The sequence below is a fragment of the Nannospalax galili genome, unplaced genomic scaffold (genome assembly GCF_000622305.1).
Source record: "Nannospalax galili isolate Female #2095 unplaced genomic scaffold, S.galili_v1.0 scaffold517, whole genome shotgun sequence".
NCBI classification, from domain to species: Eukaryota; Metazoa; Chordata; class Mammalia; order Rodentia; family Spalacidae; genus Nannospalax; species Nannospalax galili.
The window spans coordinates 997,551-1,016,775 of NW_008340098.1; the positions used below are offsets into that span (position 1 = coordinate 997,551).

The window sequence follows — 19,225 nt, forward strand, 5'->3', positions numbered from 1 at the left end:
CATCAGAACCCAAAAGAGGTCCCCAAGGCCCAGAGAGAGCCTGTGAAACACACAGCACAGCTGGAACCCAACCCAGGTCTTCTGACTTCCATTCCAGTAAAGAGTACAGTGGAAAGAGAGAAGTGCCTTTGAAATGTCAAGTTTAGTTTTAGCATTCACAGCCTGAGAGAAAACCTTATCTCTCTGAGCCTCAGTTTCCACATTCACAAAATAGGATAATAACACTTCCTCTATAGGGCTACTGTGCAAGCTCAAGCAATGGAACATACAGGAATTATTTTATAAATCATGAAGCCTAGCACAAATAAACATAAGGAGTAGGTCTCACAATACAACTTTGGGCATAGTACATATTAAGACTCAACAATGTCTGCTTGTTGGATGGATGAGCATTTTGGAGGATAAAGAGAAACAAACAGAGGGCATTGGTTTGTTGAGATAGGTGCAGTCAGGGAAGGCTCCCCAGAGGAGGTGAAATTTTGAGCTAAGCATTGAAGGATGAGTAGAATCCCATCAGTCAAGAAAAAGAGCATGATGGTCCAGAACACAGAAAAGGGCTTTCCCTGGTAGCACACATCTGTATTTCCTTCCCTGGTAGCACACATCTGTATTCCCAGTATTCATGAGTCTAAGGCAGGAGAATCACTTGATCCCAGGAGCTGAGGGTAAACCTGGAAACAGCTGGACAAGAAGGAAGGAAAGAGGAGTGAAAAAGGGAAAAAGGGGGGAGGGGGAAGGATTTAAGAAGGAAGGGGCAAGGAAGGAAGGATGAAAGGAAAGAGGAAGAGAATAAAGAAGACAAAGAAAAAGAAAAAGAAGAAATGGGCCCACGCCCATTTCACAGGTGGTTCTGGATGCCTCAACCTGCTCAAAACTTGCTCCTCTTCTTACCCTTCCGCCTGTGCATGATACATGGATCAGGAAGAGCTAGGAATTTATTACATACTAAAATATAGTTTTCCAGGAAAAAAAAAAAAAAAAAGAGAGAGACCTTGTGCAACTTCCTATCTAATGTGCCATTTGCTAGGTGGAAAAACTGTTGGAAAATTTACATGCCTTACCCAAAGCCCCTGCAAGGCTCAGCCGACAAGAGCACAAGGGCTGATCTGGTCCACTAATTGTTTTCGTCAATAAAGTTTTATTAGAACACAGCCATGCCTGTTCACTTACATAACGCCTATGGCTGTTCCTTGATTCAGTGGTGGAGTTCGGTAGTTGGAAGAGACCATTATAGGTCTGAGAAGCCTGAACATGTACTACCCAGCCTTTTATTTTAGAAGTTTGCTGCTCTCCTGTCCCCCTTCCCCATACATCTGGGCCCCTCCCACCCACAACACTTTTCCCAGAGTGATATTTTAGGCACCCAGGCCAACCACATTGCCCCCCCCCCCCCCCCACACAAACACGCCTAAACCCCAGCAGGGCTTCCCATTGTGGAAAGTTTGTTTTCTTTGGGAAGTGAGACAAAGGCATAACTCTGCTTTGCCTCTGAGGACACACGGGGAAACACCCCACACATGCCTAAGACCCAGCAGGGCTTCCCATTGGAGACAGTTTGTTTTCTTTGGGAAGTGTGACAAAGGCATGTCTCTGCTTGTCCTCTGGGGGCAAACAGGGAAAATCAAGGGAGTCTAAATGTGTGTGACTTGGGCCAATCAGATGTTGGAGTTAGATGCAGCTTCCAAAGAAGCATGGTAGGAACTGGCTCCTCCAGACACCTGCAAAAGGGCCAAGTCTACAATAAACTCGGCTGTAGAATTGCTTTTTCAATGCCAAGCTGTCCCTAGTGGATTCATTTAATTAACACCCCCACTACATGTAATCTGTTAAAGGTTCTGAGCTCACAGATGTTCTGGCCATCTGGCCATCCAGACACAGACAGGCCACAGGCCTACACTATGGCACCTGGTACAGTGGCTGACCTAGGATAGATGCCACAGGCCCAAGGTTAGTGCCCTGCCCAGGCCCCCTGGAGTTTCTATCTTTCCATGTAACACTGTCCCCCAGGCTTCACATTCTATCCAGCCTTCCTGTCTCCAACTCGCTCAGACCTCAGAGATTTATTCAGGGCCGGCTTTGTCCCAAGCTTCTTCCCAGGTATGGAAACAAAAGAGACAGAAATCCCAGCCCTCGGGAAGCTTTCAGTTTAGCCCCAAAATGCAAAAGCATCCCCCACACTTTATATCCACCCTATCTCCTCTCTCCTCTCTGCTATCCCTCCCCTCCCTCATACCTCCTCTTGAACTCTTGCATTCCCTGCTCCCCTCTAGCTCAGGTCTGAGCACTTTCTTTTTTGTTGAGGGGGGGGCTTATTTATTTATTTTATGTGTATGTTTTATTTTGACTGCATATAAGTGCACCATTATGTGCAATTCCCAAGGAGGCCAGAAGAGGGCATCAGATCCCCTGGAACAGACCTTAAAGGATGGTTGTTAGGCACCATGTGGGCACTGGGAACTAAACCCCCATGTTGCTCAAGAGCAACCAGTGCTTTTAACGGCTGAGCCATCTCTCCAGCCCCAAGGTCCAGGCACTTTCAACCAGGCCATGCCAAGGCTTCCTAATCTTCCTGCTCCCAATCTCCCATGCCCACTCCACCTCTACCCAGAGATGTCAGGAAATTCATCCCTCCTCTACTCAGGAGCTGTCAATGGCTCCCCAAGGCTGTCAAGATAAAATTCTAATTCCCGAGCCTACCCCTCAAAGCTCCTTAACTTTTAGACATTGCCACTTCAATCACTCTTGCCTTTCAACCTAACTTCCTGCTCCACGAACCCAGGAAGATTTTTGTTGTTTTTGTTAGCTGTTACAATTTTCACTAGGCCCATGTAGTGGTCCATGTCCATAATCCCAGCACTCAAGAGGCTAAGGCAAGAGGATCACTTGAGCCCAGGATTTCCAGGCCAGCCTGGAACTGGTAAGATCCTGCCTAATGATAATAATTTAATAATAATTCTTCGTTTTTCACTTACAAAATTAATTGAGGGTTTGTGAATATACTATATTTACAGTAGTAGAGCACTTAGCCTGTGTGAGGCTTGGAATCAACCCTCAGTACCATAAAAAATAACAATGGATTTTTTATTAAACATATAAAACTGTGAAAATTAAAAATCAATAATACCTTTATTATTCAGGAATAAACTCTATGAGCTTTCTGGTGCACTTCTAGCATTTTATTTTTCTATATGTATATTTACTTTTTTATGTTTATTTATTTAGAGTAGGGTGCCACCATACAGAAAACATTGTGCCTACTGTTTTCAACATAATACCGCTGTTTTCTAGGTAATTAAGAGACACCTCAAAAATAGCACCTTAATGGCTGCATAATATTCCACCCCATAAATACACCTTAATATGTTTAACCAAACCCTGTTGGTGAACATTTGGACTGTTTACAACTTTTCACAATGAAAATGCTGCTATAAACATCCTTGTGCATAAATCTTTGTTCAGATCTCTGGTTATTTTCCCAGCAGACTTGTAGAAGTGTTGCCACAGGGTCCTGAGTAGATGCATTTCCAAGGATCTTGCTGTGGATTTAAGCTGCCTGAGTGAATCTGTTGATCCCCACTCAACCCCATTGGTGACAATGCCACCAGAACCATTTTCTCTGTCCCTGATGCAGCTTCCTGGGTACCCTTGCTTCAACAGCTCCTCCTGTGGGAATGCTGCATCTTCCTTCCACCCTTCAGAAGTCAGAGCAATGCCACCTCCTCCTCAAAGCCCTTTCTGAGTCCACAGAGTTCTTCACCTCTATCCCTCATTCTGCCTGCACCCAAACCACTCCCCAAACTGGCCAATTTTGTCATACCTCTCTGTAGCAGGCATTGTAGTAATCTTTGGAGAAGACACTGAACTTTTGAAGTGCTCCCACCAAAGGATTTCATCTGCTTTACTCCCACATGGAAAGTGTTTTGAGGTCAAGGACCCTGGTTTGATCATCTGGTCTACCTCTCTTACCACATCCCCAGCTTTGAATGTAGCCCAACTGCAAACTAGCCTTGAGTTGATAGACAGTTCTATCCTGGCCTTCACTGTTCCCTGGACTGGTGGAACAGACAAGGATGCTCCCGTCTGCAGCATTAGGCAGAGAGGCTAGGTTAAGACATTCCAGTCCTTGCTCCGTCCATGACTTGCTGTGGTATTGGTCTGTCCTCTGTGCCTTAGTTTACCTCTCTGTAAAATGGGCAAGTTGAATCACCTGGTGTCCTAGACTGTTGCACTGATACCTCCTAAGGCCCCTGCTCAAGGTCCCTGATCTAGACCTATAAGGCCCTTGCACAAAGCCAGCTTCGGGGGGGATGGCCAGAGGGAGCTAGCTGGGCCTTAAGGCAGACCTGGCTGTAGGCCAGGCTGTGTCTGCAAACACTGACCTTGGCTGCTGCAGGGATTTTCCATGACACCAGCACCCTCCCTCTCAGCTCCCCCATTCCACATGGGCCTGGGAGGGTGGGGGAGGGAATGCTGGAGCTCTTCTGCACAAGAGGTCCCTAGTCAGTAACAGGGACACCTGTGGGTGGGAGATAGCTCAGGAAAAGGGAAAGTCAAGCAGTCAGGAAGGGGCAGTGGGAGACCTGCTGATGTAGAATGGGAGCAGGAGCTGAAAGAAGAGATGCCAAGATAGCAAAGAGGCCTTGGGAAAGGGGTGGGTGCTATGCAACAGTGCTGGCCTTCCAGGAGCTCTGGCCTGGAGGGCAACAAACTCCAGACCCAGTTCTACACGCCAGTCCCCACCCCCACCCAGCTTCCTGAAGCCCTGGTGGCTTCTCAGGCCTGGTTCTGGGCTCAACCAGGCCTACAGCAGTAAGGATTCCTTCAGAACCTAGAGTTAAGGCAAGGGGACTATAGTGAGGGTCAGAGCTCTGATAGGGTCCTCCTTCAAGGATCTCTAGGGGGTCTTCATCACAGACTGCACAGGCCTCCAGGACCTTCACCTTCTAGAAGCTTGGCCTTCCTGGGTAGAACAATAGTTGTCTTGTGTGGGACACCAAAGGAACATACCATCATCCAGTGGTTCAGAGCCATGCAGGGCTCCTCAGTTAAGCAAGTGCACAGAAAGGAGGGTGTGGAAGGGCAGAAAGAGAAGTCCCTCCAGTGCTTTGAGGAAAGTTCTAGAAGGTTCTTAAACAAGGTGGTGTTTGAGTAGATCTTGGGGTGTGGGGGAGAGCACCTTCACTCTCCTGTGTCTAGCACACCAGCAGTCCCTCCCTTCACCCTCAGAGTAAGGCCTGGACACCAGTGCTGTCTGCCTTCCATCTCATCTCCTTTAATGCACCAATTCTGGTCCCATGCCACATTGCTGCTGTCTCTAGACCTTCAGCTCCTGAAGAGGCAGAGTCCCTGAGGGCTCTTTCCCAGGTGCCCCTTGGCTTAGACTTTACTGACCCTTTCCACCCAGTAGGTAAGCTGGTTTTCTGGTGCCCCCCCTCCTCCCTGTTGGAGCAGCCTCTCCCCAGAACCCACACTGCCCTCTGGCTGCCCACCAAGCCAAGGAATCACCCCCAGGTCGGTCCCTCCCCCTCATTTCCAGCATCAGCCCAGTGTACAAAGTCTTTGGGTATCTCAGGTCATAGGTCACCTCATCCATCTTCCCTCAGGGACAAACATCAGTCCCAGCCAGGCTGTATTTACTCTAGATAAGTGAGTCTGTTGGAAGACAGGGTACAGCTAGGCACTGCCAAGGACTGTGTAGGTCCAGTCTGCCCAAGGATGGGGATCAGAGACTTGGAGTCAAAGCATAACCTGAATAAAAGACCTTATAGGTTCTTGATATTTCTAAAACTATGCTCCAAGGAACTGCTGTTTAGCAATAAGCACTGTGAGAAAAATGTTCCATGGTCAAATACATGAGAACCATGACACATTCTCCCAGTCTTGCAGATGAACACAGGTTATGACACTGTGACACTTAAATCACATGATAACAAATCCTGTTTAGTCCAGCTTTTCCTCCAATTTCATTGAACCAACCAACCCTTAACATTGGTATTTCAGAAAGTAACTTCGAGAAACACTGATTGTAGAATGTTGGTGCTAAAAGCAACTCTAATGAGCAGGTAACATTGGGGGTCCCAAATACATTCACATTCATGTTTGTGATCCCAAAGCCCTAAGCATTTCAAGTCTGCTAGTTCACCAACTCAGCAACTCTATAAGATACATTCTTCATTGTGCCCATTTTAGAGATGAGGAAACCAAGACTCAGAAAGTTCCATAGCCTGGCCAAGGTTAAAAGCTGTGTGGCTGCAGAGTTCCTTCTACTTCAGTGAACTGCAGATCCCTTACCCATCTACAGCATTTCCAGGATATAAGGATCGCTTGATTCAGTTTCATTAAATCAATTATCCCATGCTAATCCAAAGTTCTGATTGACAGGTGTGTTCTTAATTGATTTTGATGGAAAAATAAACTAATTACAGCTTTAACACATCTACTCTGTGCCTGCTCTATGTAGTAAAACACCATGTTTGATCAACACATCCTACATCACAAATGAAATCTTTGATCCTATGAGTGGGTGGGTGAACTGAAAAACCACTACAAGGCACCCAGGACAGTGTACAAAGGTGGGTGCCTGCAACTTGGCCCATCTGCCATTGCTGAGATGAGGAACTGAGGCCCAGAAAGGGAAACGGACTGCCCAAGACACAATCCAGTTATGGCCAGGCTCAAGACAGACCCCAGCCACCTGCCTCCCAGCCCTACACACTCGAGGCTGTGGTCAGGGCCCTCCCTACTTGGGGCCAAGTAGGCCAAGGATAGGAGGCAAGCAGGCAGGCTAACATGCTCCTGAGACCAATGGGGAGCAGGTGGCTGAGGCCAGGCCATTACCAAGGACTCAGAGTTCTGCTTTGATTAGAAGAAACCAGGCCACAGGGAGAAGAGACCAGGAAGAGGGAGGGCCAGACCCAATCTCCCCACAGGTCCCAGAGGCCCCTAGAAGCCAGTGTCTGAGCTCCTGATATCTTGAAGAGAACAGAGGCCTACTAAGGCTTCTAACTCCATCCTAAGGGAGTTAGAAGTAGTTTCTTGCTACCCTAAAATATTTATATTAATAATTAACATTTATGTCCACTCCAGTTACCTGGCATTCTCAGGCAGCTTATGTTTTTAAACAATGTTTACTACATTTACTATGTGTGTGTGTGTTTGTGCATATGTGCTATTGTGCACATGTGGTCAAAGGACAACTTGTGGGAGTCAATTCTCTTCTACCATGTGGGTCCTGGGAACTGAACTCTGGTCATCAGACTTGGCAGCAAGTACCTTTACCTGATGAACCACCTCACTGGTCTTGGTGGCTTCTGTGCCTCCAATCAGTTCTAGACCCATACTTAACTAAGTTATTTCCCATGAGACATTGCTGGCCCCAGTTGAATGAAAAGGTAAAGCTGCTTCAGCCACACCAGGAGAGGTTCAACAATGAACAGAACATTGGCTTTCAAATCAAGTATCCTAGACTATAGCTCTGGTTAAGTCATTCACTCTCTGTGTGACCTTGAGCAGGTTGCTTTCTTTCTCTGCTCTTCTACTGTTTATATGTATAACAACAAGGACTGGAACTTTTACACCTGTGGTAAATTCAGGATGGAAGGCAGGGAGGGGGAGGAGATGAGGACAGTCCAAGTGAGTGCTCAAAGAGGCAGGTGTTAGAGTCTCATGCTCAGGGTGTGAGTTCTGCTAATGGGTTCAACAGGTAGAGAATAGCCAGAAAATCAGCCCCAGAAGGCAGCCCCTGTGAGTGACAGTGCCACAGAGGGACTAACAGAGCCCTTCAACTAGAGATTTGCAGAGCAGAATGGGGAGGTAACATTTTGTGCCGTCTCCCTTACAAAGCCAAGCCCAATGTGGGCAGGGCTCAGGCAGTCACCCTGCTGCCAAACTCCCGGTGACTTCCCAGAAGTCTAGGGTCCCCTGGGACTGGCTCCACCCTACATGGCAGCTCTCCAAGCTAGACGTCCATATCAGCAGGTCCTCATGGCTCCCTTACTCTTTCACCCAGTGACAATAGGACAAGGGCATGCTCACCCTCATCCCTAAACAGGAAAGTGTCAGTCTCCTAGGTATCTCCCTGGCATCACCCTCCTGTTCCCACCTGTTGTTCCACTGGCTAGAGGCATCACCTGAGGTCAAGGGTTCACATGGAATGTACTCCTCTGGGCCTGTTTCCCTTCCTGGGTTGGCATCAGCATGAATGCTAAGTCAGAAAAGCCTAGTGGTCACCACTAATTCACAAGGCCTCCTCCAAGACTTCCTGACCCCAGCCTAAAACAGAGCTAGTATGACCTTGGGGAAGATTTATGAGGACAGAGTTAAAATTGGATCTGAAGGGTAAGAACTTTTGATTAGAAAGCCTGGCCTGTGGTAAGGAGTGAAGGCCATCCTGGCCATCTGTCCCCAAAGGTCAGGCACTTCTGAGCTGGGCCATCCTGGGAGGACCATGGCTGTAGTGGGCAGAGGTTCTGCCCCTAGTAGGAACCTCTGGTCAGGCCTGAATGAATCACTTACTTTGAGAGTCACCAAGTTTGGTAGGGGGTGGGGAATAGTTATGACTAAAGTTAGCCTCTGGGCATTGCCTATCCCACCCTACCCCAAGCTGGGCAGGAGCAGAGGGAGGAAGGCAGGGCGGTAGAGGCACCTCTGGGTGTCATGTGACGGTCCAGGATGGCACCCAAGGCCCATAGCCAGCAGGGTGGAGCCAGTGCTTTGTAGGCAGCCTATGTGGGCAGATGCTGCCAAGCAGAAGGGCACTGAGTTTTCCTCAGAAGTCATAGACTATGATGGAACCCAGGGTAAGTTGTAGAGGCAGAGAGGAGTCCCTTCCTCCTCTAACCTTCCTCCTTTGATGGTGGGCTATGGCTTCCCCCACAGAGGGCCCTGTTTCTGCCTGCGCTCTTGCGTGCTTTCCCATGAGTCCCCTCACCATTGCTTCTGTTGTGTGCTTCACAAGACCTGACTTTCCCATTCTTTTGTCTCTTTTACTCCTAGAGGTAGGTCTGGCAAGTGACCAGGACATGGACTACCAGTTTTTAGGTCACCCCTCTGCCTTCAAGTACAGACAAGGCAAGTGAGCCCAGAGACAGGAACAGCTTTGCCCAGGGTCACACAGCTTAGGTCATATCCACACTGTACACTGTCTGTGAAGCCCTGTTCCCAGTGTCATGTCCCAGGCCCCAATATACTGCACAGTGCTGGTCTGGGGGACAGGGAAGGACAGGATGAGAAACTACTCTGGTGGGGGCCTGCACAGCTGTCAAGGTGCATTGTGGTGTGGCTACCAGGACTAGCTGGCGGGCACAATCTGTTCTCACCCTGCTGGGGTACGAAAGGGCCAAGTACCACAGCTCAACAGCTCAGCTGTGCAACCTCTGGCAAAAGGGACACAGTCGCTGGCTGGCTGCCGCAGTGGGAGCAGGGAAACCATTCTAAGAACAGCCCTGAAGCCTCCACATCCAGAACAGCTGTCCCCAGACCTCCCTGGGCTTTAGGATTCAAATAGCCCTGGGCTGGCAGAAACACCAGCTTTACTGGAACTCAGCTGCTACCAAGCCTGGTGCTCTCTTGGAAACGTGAGAATACTCTCCTTCATTATTAATCAGTGAGCTATTATTGGATACTTGGTATATACCGAGCTCTAGACTAAGTACATCTCATACTTTATCTACTGATTCCTCCTAAAGCCCTTGCTGCAGGTCACTTATTAGCCCCATTTTACAGATGTGGAAACTAAGGTTCAAAGAGGATGGATGGATGGATGGATGGATGGATGGATGGATAGATAGATAGATAGATAGATAGATAGATAGATAGATACAGAGGGGGGATTTGAACTCAGATCAAACACAAAACACACAATATCCTGGCCAACAATGTAATCATCAAGTGTATTTGAGACTCCCTTAGGAGGTCGAAGTTAGAGGGGACCATGATAGGCCTACCAGTGCCTCCCCAAGTTTATGGTTACTTTCATGTAGTTGAGGGCTCTAGAGTTCAAAAGCAGAGTATTCTCAGTAACACCCAAATAAGGCACTGATCACTTTCGGCTAGGTGGAATCCAGGAAGACTGCCTGGAAGAAGTAGCATGTGGTTACACTCTCATAAGACACAGAAAAGAGGAAAACTTGGAAAGGCTGCCAACATAATTTTATTATAATTATCTTAGCAAAAGTTGAGATAGTTATTCTCCCTGGGCCAATGGGAGAAGCAAGTGGCCAGACCAGAGGAGTTCTTTTTCAAATGAGGAAATATGATCAAAGAGAGGAATTCATTTGCTCAGAGTCACAAAACCACTGGTGATGAGGCCAGAACTTGTGTTCAGAGGCTTCTGAGTTCCCATCTTGGGTCATTTTCCTTTAGATAGCCAAGCAGATTTTGATTGGAGATTAAGTCTTACTCTGTGGCACAGACTGCCTCCCAACTCTCACTCCTCCTGCCCTAGCCTCCCAGATGCTCAGGCAACAGGCATGCACCACCTTATCCAGCTCAAGACAGAATTCTTTTTTTAAAAAAAATTATTTATTAATTTTATTTTTTTATGTGTATGAGTATATTGTCTTCATGTATGTAAGTACACCCATGTTTTGCAATGCCCACAGAAGTCAGAAGAGGGCATTGGATCCCATGGAATTGGAGTTATGGACAGTTGTTAGCCACCATGTGGGTGCTGGGAATCAAACCTGGATCTTCTACAAGAGCAGCCAGTGCTCTTAACTGATGAGCCATCTCTCCAGCTCCAACAGGGTCAAATTCTTGACAGCCATTTGATGGTCAGTTCAGAGGGAGGTTTGATTCTGCCTAGCTTCTAGATGGGAAGAGAACATGGAAACAAAAAACGTTGAGGACAGGTGCAGAATGGGGGAGAGCATAGAGATGGTCCAGCTAGTGATAGTAACTCTCAAAAGGACACTCTGGACTCCTGCTTTGCCCAGGGCAATATCCTATGGAGCAAGCCCATAGGAAGACCCCAGTGCCCTGGTCCCAGCCAGGATGGAGACCCTGGAGTGTACTCATCCAGCTAGGAGGGGCTCAGGCAGCTGGCCTCCTATCTCTTTCTCTACCACTGCTGGGCCAGGTACTCAGGGAGACTGGAGGCCCCCAGTAGACATCACTACCCTTTAAGTTTTGACTGCAACAGAGAAATCATCTAGAAGCCATGTAAGCCTCAGTTTCCATCCCTCCACACTGAATTACTATGTCAGAAGCCATCCCATCCACCTTCCCCTGTAGCCAAGGACACTGAGGCCCACGGAGGACAGGGAGCATGACAGAGCCCACAGATGTTAGACTAGAACCCAGCTCTTAGCTGACTGCCATTTATTCATGCCAACTGCCTGTGGATAAGAGTTCCCAGCAGCAGCAGGAACCAGCTCCTTCCTTGGTATATGAAACACTAGTAGGTTTTTGTTGTTATTGTTGTTTGGGGTTTGTTTTGTTTTATAGGAATGTGGGAGTGTGTGTGTGTGTGTGTGTGTGTGTGTGTGTATGTGTGTGTGTGTTTAGGGGTTTTTTGGTTTGGTTGGTTTCTGGGTTTTTTGTTTTGTTTTTGTCTTTTTCAGTGTCTCCCAGTAGCCCCAGCTAGCCTGGAACTCACTATGTAGATAGATCTGCCCGTCTCTTCCTCCCAAGTGCTAGGATTAAGTCTGTAACACCACACCCACCAATACTAGTGTTTTGAAGAAAACATGTTCCAAACAGTATGGTCCTGGAAAATCGCTGAGCCCTCCCTGTTTCTTCCTTCCTGTTTTCTGGGATGGTCATAAGAATGCCTTCAAAGATCCAAACATGGGGTTAGCCCAACATGTCAGGACACGGATGTGCCCACATATTGAAAGGCAGGCCCAGAAGTCAACTGTGGTGATGGGCATGGTAGTGTACATGTGTCTATAATCCTAGCACTTGGAAGGCAGAGGCAGGAAGACCAATGTGAATTCAAGGCCAATCTGGTCTACATATCCAGACCAGTCAGAGCTACACCCTGACTCAAAAGAGAAAGGGATGGAGGGAGGGAAGGAGGGAGGGAAGAAGGGAGGGAATTAGGGGAAAGAAGGAGGAAGGGAAGGGAGAGAAGGGCTAGAGAGATGGTCTAGTGGGTTAAGTGCTTGCTGCACAAGTGTGAGGACCTGAGTTCAGCTCTCCCATGACAGAAGGATGCCAGGGTGAGCTCCAGGTTCAGTGAGAGATCTTGTCTCAAAAACTAAGGTGGCTGTCAGGTGTGGAGGTACAAGTTTTTAATCTCATACTTGGGAAGCAGAGGCAGCCAGATCTCTGTGAGTTTGAAACCAGCTTGGTCTACATAGTTCCTGGCCAGCCAGGGCTACACAGTGAGACCCTGCCTCAAAATAGTAACGATGATGATGATGATGATGATGATGATGATGATGATGATGTAGAGAATGATAGAGGAATATACCTGTCATCAACCTCTTCCTTCCACACATATGTACCATACATACACAGAGAGAGAGAGAAAAAAAAGAGAAAGCAACAAGAAAAAGAAGAGAAAAGAAAGGCAGGCCCAGAACCTGCATGGTAGGGAGCGGAGCGGACAGGCGTCAGTGGAGGGTCCCTGCAAGGCCAACCCCACAGCGTGTGCTTTCTCTCCTCTTCCCCTGCTCTCCACAGGCTACGGCCACGCGGCGCCCAGCACCGATGGCGGCAAGGTGTTCTGCATGTTCTACGCGCTGCTAGGCATCCCGCTCACGCTCGTCATGTTCCAGAGCCTGGGTGAGCGCATCAACACCTTCGTGAGGTACCTGCTGCACCGGGCCAAGAAGGGGCTGGGCATGCGGCGCGCCGACGTGTCCATGGCCAACATGGTGCTCATCGGCTTCGTGTCGTGCATCAGCACACTGTGCATCGGCGCAGCCGCCTTCTCCTACTACGAGCACTGGACCTTCTTCCAGGCCTATTACTACTGCTTCATCACACTCACCACCATCGGCTTCGGCGACTACGTGGCGCTGCAGAAGGACCAGGCGCTGCAGACGCAGCCGCAGTACGTAGCCTTCAGCTTCGTCTACATCCTCACCGGTCTCACGGTCATCGGCGCGTTCCTCAATCTCGTGGTGCTGCGATTCATGACCATGAACGCCGAGGATGAGAAGCGCGACGCCGAGCACCGCGCGCTGCTCACGCACAACGGGCAGGCGGGCGGCCTGGGCGGCCTGAGCTGCCTGAGCGGTGGCCTCAGCGACGGGGCACATCCCGGCGACTCGGCCACGTGCTCCGCGGCCCCGGGAGGCGTGGGTGTCGGCGTCGGCGGCAGCGGCTTCCGCAACGTCTACGCTGAGGTGCTGCACTTCCAGTCCATGTGCTCGTGCCTCTGGTACAAGAGCCGTGAGAAGCTGCAGTACTCCATCCCCATGATCATCCCGCGGGACCTCTCCACATCCGACACATGCGTGGAGCAGAGCCACTCGTCCCCGGGAGGGGGTGGCCGCTACAGCGACACGCCCTCTCACCGCTGCCTGTGCAGCGGGACGCAGCGCTCAGCCATCAGCTCCGTGTCCACCGGCCTGCACAGCCTGGCCACCTTCCGTGGCCTCATGAAGCGCAGGAGCTCAGTGTGAACCACAGCCAGGCCTGGAGCATCTGCCAGCGAGCGGGGTCGGGGTCCAGCCTGCAGGAGCAGGAGGAGTTAGCCAGGAGCCCCCTTCCCCAGATGCCTTCGGGCTCGTGGGACTCCCCCAGTCCCCCACCACCACCCTCTTCCCAGCCCCTCCATCTTCAACTGTGCCTGCTTGCACCAGCCAGCAGGTGGCGGGGGTCTAAGGACCCCTGGAGCCCCCATCAGAGCCCTATGAATTCCGAGAAATGTGAAACTTGGGGGTGGGGAGGATGGTCCACCGAGGGAAGGCAGCCACTGGGAGCTTCCCATCCCTTCGGAAAGCTAAGAAGCTCCCCAGACCTCAGAAGCCCTGCTGGGACCCAGTCATCCCACCTCCCTAGGGGACTTCTGTCTGTTCGTTTGCATCTCTACTTATACCTCCCCCGGGCTCTCCAAAAGCCAGGGTGTCTTTGTCCAGGTCACACCCACTCAGTCCCACCCAGCTCCCTCATCCCCAGCAGTGTCTCCTAGCCTTCCACTATCTTCTGTGTCGTTTTGCATGGCTATGCAGTTATGGAAAAAATGGAAACCTCAGCAGTCCCTTAAGCTAGTCCCCAGAGGGCAGGACGAAATGAACGGACAGGTCAGCCACAGGAGCTGGAGAGAGAAGAGTGGAGAAACAGTGGCTCCCAGCTCTGCAGGGTGACAGGGCCTGCAGGTGAGCTACCTGGAGTCTGATGCCACTCTCAGGGCCCCTGGGAGACTGGAGCCTTCAGGACTCTGCCCTTGGAATCTGAAACACAGACTCCTGCTTGCTGTCCCTGGCTGCTGCTGCTGCTACTCACCAACTCTTCAGTACATGGAGTGGTTTTTTTAATCCCGGAAACCCTGTCCTGCCTCCTCATTCGAGTGTCACAACACTCCCATTAGATCCATTTTTCAGATGAAGAAAACAGGTGAAGTGACTTGCCCAAAGTGATGCAGGTCACAAAGGGGAACGAGAACCCACAGGCTTGTTCCCAGCCTAAGTGCTCTTCCTTGTTCTCACAGTTCAGCCTGCTCTTCAAGGCAGAGCCCCTGCCCAGAGCACCGTGGCATTGTGTAGGGATCTGGGGCTTAAACCAGAATCAAAAGTCCCAGTCAGAGCCCCTGCCAAGGCTCTGTCTCTGCTGCTCTTAGCCTAGAGGCTGAGGCTCTAAATGGAGCTTTGTCTCTAGACTGCCTGCTCACAAGCAGAGAGTCCTTGGGACCAAGGTAAGCAGGACTGGGTATCATGGAATAAAAGCCAGGAGCTGGAACCCTAGGAGCTTAGGGGGTTGGGCAGAGCAGCCAAAACAGCTCACAGGTCTATCCTGGGACATTATCCCTGGCCCCATAGTCAGGGTAGGTACCTGTGTCCCAAGTTGCTAGAGTAAGACTTATAGTACAGCCAGGAACACTTCCTGGCGGGGAAGGGGTTAGACCTGGTATGCCCTCTACCTCTCCCCCACCCCCTGACTTGCACCCCAGAATCAGAGAAGGAGGATGGCTTGCTGTGGTAACCCTTAGCTTGAGATAGGATAGTGCCCAAAACAACCATAAGGGCAGGTGTAGGGCTGGGGATGTAGCTCATCAGAATGCTTGCTTAGCATGCTCAAGGCCCTGTGTTTGGTCCCCAGCACCACAAAAAAAGGGGAAGAGGAAGAACTTTCTCCTCCCTTGGGCTGCCTTCCATTGTCTCCAGGGCCAGCTCCGCACTGTTGAGCAAGGCCATTGGGGAAGCTAGAGGGAGCCCCACCATGTCCTCTAGTCCCTGGGGATTCCTTAGATAGAAGAAATCAGGCCTGCATGTGTTCTGTGTCCACGTGGAAGAGCTGGCTGCCCATGTGTCAAGGAGAGTGGGGCCCAGGAGCTGGAGAGGTGCTGTCTGTGTTTGTGTTGGGCTGGGGTCAGTGCTTGGCTGCCTTTGTCCTGTGTGTGACCCCGCCCTCGAGGGGTCAAGTCCCGTCAGATCCGAGGGAGCCACAACCAAAGTTACAGAGAGAGGGTGGGGAAGGCGGCAGAGTGGCCCTAGAGGCTGAGCATGGGGGACTGCTGGTCTCCCACAGGGTCTTGCCTAGGGAACTAGAAGGCCACTGTCACTTCCCGTCTCACCCCCTCCCACTGCAGGCAGCCTTTCTGCTTTTCCAATGCCTTATGCCTGGGCACACTGCCACAGAATATGCAATATGTGTGGGTGCCATGCCCCACACCCACGCCCACCCGGGCAACCCCTGAGTCCCTGAGCTGTGGCTGCCCTGGCCCCTCTCAGCAGCTCCTGCCCATCTGTCTTCACACTGAGAATGGCGCCTAATAAATGCTGTCCATGGAGACCAGGCTCCGACTCCTGCTCCTCTGTCATTGATCACTCTTACTGCTGCCTAGTCGTCCCCTCACCCGACCCAGTAGGGTCTACAGATGAGCCTAGCAGATTCCCCTCGGGCTCTGCTTCAGGAGCCTTAAGTAGAACCCTGGAGTCAATCCTGGCTTCACATGGGAATTTCCCAAACAATCCAGATCCCTTCAGTGTCATCCTGGACTGAGAGTGATAGGGGCCTCAGAAATAGCCCTGTCCTACCCCTCTTTCTTATAAGTAAATTGAGGCCAGAGAAGGCAAGTCATTTGCCTTGATTCACACAGCCATGAACGATGGTGACCTAGGATAAGAAGCAAAGCTGGGGATCCCCCTCTTCCCCTCCTCACCCTGCCTACAGAGTCAAACAGGACATACCCCGGCTCCCTCATTACCTCCCTGTCAACTGGGAGTGACATGGCCTCTACTTCAGCAGAGGCCTCTGACTCAGTGGCCCAATGGACACACAAATGTCTCTTTCAAAGAAGAGCACATCACAAGCGCTTTTATTTAGGGATCTCTTTTTTTCAGGGTGTAGAGGGACACCTCAGGTTTGAGAATAAACCTGAGTCCAAGACAGATGTAGAAGACAGATCCACGCTGCCCAGTTGGTGCCGGCACCAGGATTGCTAGCCAGTTGCTTTCAGGTTTCACTGAGCATGAGCCATAGCAATACATTTGACACCACAATCTCTCTGCATAACCATTCTACCATGTACCAGTATGTACAGATCTGTCCTATACTGTCTGCTGTTATACATGCTAGCTGTAATTCACTCAGTCCATTTCTCTACCCACAGTGACTTGGTACCTACAGATTAACATGATAGAGAAATAAGGGACACCCTCTCCATCTTCCCTCCTACCTACTTAGAGCAACTGAAAGATAGACAAGCACTTATTTATGAGGATGGAGGTTCTGGGTTCAAAGAAAGAAGGGGTGACATCTGTGCCCTCTCCAGGACATGGGTGCAGCCAGCCCCCTTAGGATGCATCTCTGGCTGCCCCTTGCGGTAGCATGCAGGTTTAGGGACATGCTCCTTGGTAGTATGTGGCCCTGGGGTGGGCACAGCAGAACCATGGTTTACTCCCTTGGCTTCCTCACTACTAACATGACTTCATCAAAATTGGGTCTCCCAGCCAGGGCCCAATCCTGCCTCTCTCAGATCAGTGAAATGCAATGTCAGCAGAGGTGGATCACTCCTGGAGGTCAGTGGTGGCCAGCACAAGGTCATTTGTGCTTTCTTAAGCAGTGCTTGCAGGACACAAGCACGATGGCTCCTGACCTTCTTTCACCATCGCCTGGGCAAATCAATTACAAACAGGCATTGCAGGGATCCCCAGGGGAACTGCACCCAGCCCTGCCTACAACTTCCCATAGCTCAGAACTGTGGGGGTTCTGACCTGGGCTCTCTGTGTCCAGACGCTACCAGCCTTGTCCTCCTCACTTCCATGTGCATCTGAGGCCACCTGTCCTGGAAGATAGACAGAAAACCTCCACTGAAGAGGAGCTGGGGACAAATGTCTCAAGTTCCCACTGGCTTGGTGACTTGGGTGAACATTGATGAAAACAAGTTTCCTGGGAGCTAAGAAAGAAAGAGGGGTAAGATGGCAACTCTTCTCAGAATGTGTCACGCATGCTTCATAGGAAAGGGACTTAGCAGGGCTTGGTGACTCACACTGTGATTCCAAGCTTAGAAGGCTAATGCAGGAGAATTGACACAAGTGTGAGGCCAGCCTGACTACAGTGTGGACTGACTACAAGCCACCTCTCTCAAAACACCAAAAAGGAAAAGAAAGGCAGTCCTTGATCCTTGGTCAAATGAATTTGGGAGAAGTCTGTATACATCCCGGAATCTTGGGGTATCACAAGATTCTTAGCTTAATTAAAGGTTCTGAGAAGTCCTGCAACAAAGACACTATTTACCTTGGCTTAACCCAGCACCATTCAAATTCATCTCAAGCAGCAGACCTCCTGTTTGCCTGACACTTCACATTCCAAGTCTCCCAAAGCATACTTTGAGACCTGCTCAGCTATCATACTACCACTGATAGATTGGCCTCATCCTTCCCTCTCATCCCCTACTACTACAAGAAGTTTAGGGATTAGGGATATAGTACAATGGTTAAAGTTCTTACCTAGCATGCACAAAGCCCTGTATCTGATCCCCAGCACTGCATAAAGGTAGGACACGCCTATAATCTCAGCATTTAGGAGGTGGAAGCAGGAGGACCAGGAAAGGAGTTCAAGGATACTCTTGGATACACAGTGAATTTGAGGTCAGCCTGAACTACTTAAGACCCTCTATCAATCAATTAATCAATCAATAAATAAATGTAACTTGTAGTATATCTATAATTGTTAGCTATAGCAACATAAAATACATGTATGGTGCTCAGTTATGTGCCAGGTCAAACCATGAGCAGCCCACTGGCCCAAGATCAGACAGTAAGTTGGTGGTAAAGTTGGGATTGGGACCCAGGCAGATGGCTGCATGGACAAAGTATGTGTCCTCACCCACCCCATTGGACACTGCCTAGCAGTAGTCCCAGTCACATGGGTGTGCAGGTGGATATGTGTGTAGAGGTCAGAGGACAACCTTGGGTATTGTTCCTCAAGAGCTCCCCTTTTTTGTTGTTGTTTTTGAAACAGTATCTCTCACTGCCTGGAGCTTGCCAAATAGTCTGAGCCAGCTGGCCAGTGAGCTCCAGGAATTACCTGTCTCTGCCTCCTAAATGCTAGGATTACAGCATACACCACTATGCTCATCCAGGGCAAAAGAGGGATGGCAGAGCCAGGGAAGGATGAAGTCAGAATGGACAGATAGAGGAAAGAGCAACTGCCCAGGGTCACCACAAGGAGCTCTTTGCCCAGGGCTGCCTCAGCCATTGTCACTGAGGAACATGAGACCAAGATGTTCCCTCTCTGTCCCAAAGCTGGATTCAGGTTATGAGGCTGAGGGACACTTTCTCAGAGGGCTCAATAAGTCCTTGGTAGACTCAGTGTCTTCCTGCACAGTCAAGCAGAGCCTTGATGCTGCAGTAATAACAGTCATCCAGCTGCCACCCCCTCTTGCCAAAGGGTGCGAAGAAATGTGTATGTGCATGGGTACCTCGATGGGAGGACCAAATCCCGACTTTGAGAAAAAAAGAAACTGGGTTCACAGAGAAGGGACATGCTCAAGGTCATGAAAGAAGATAATGATACAGCCAGGATTAGTAGTCACAGATCTTGACTTGAGAGAGAGAGAGAGAGAGAGAGAGAGAGAGAGAGAGAGAGAGCCCAGGCTCCTCTACATCTG

At 50.0% G+C, this 19,225-nt stretch overlaps 1 protein-coding gene across 1 annotated transcript in view; it reads left to right on the forward strand.

Moving 5' to 3' along the window:
* Positions 1-15,908, forward strand: part of Kcnk3 (potassium two pore domain channel subfamily K member 3) — a 41,282-nt gene extending 25,374 nt beyond the window's left edge. The window contains exon 2 of the mRNA XM_008835002.3: positions 12,628-15,908. Coding sequence (XP_008833224.1) covers positions 12,628-13,574 — 947 coding nt within the window. The 3' untranslated portion in view covers positions 13,575-15,908. The remainder of the gene's footprint in view (positions 1-12,627) is intronic.
* The last annotated feature ends 3,317 nt before the right edge of the window (positions 15,909-19,225 follow it).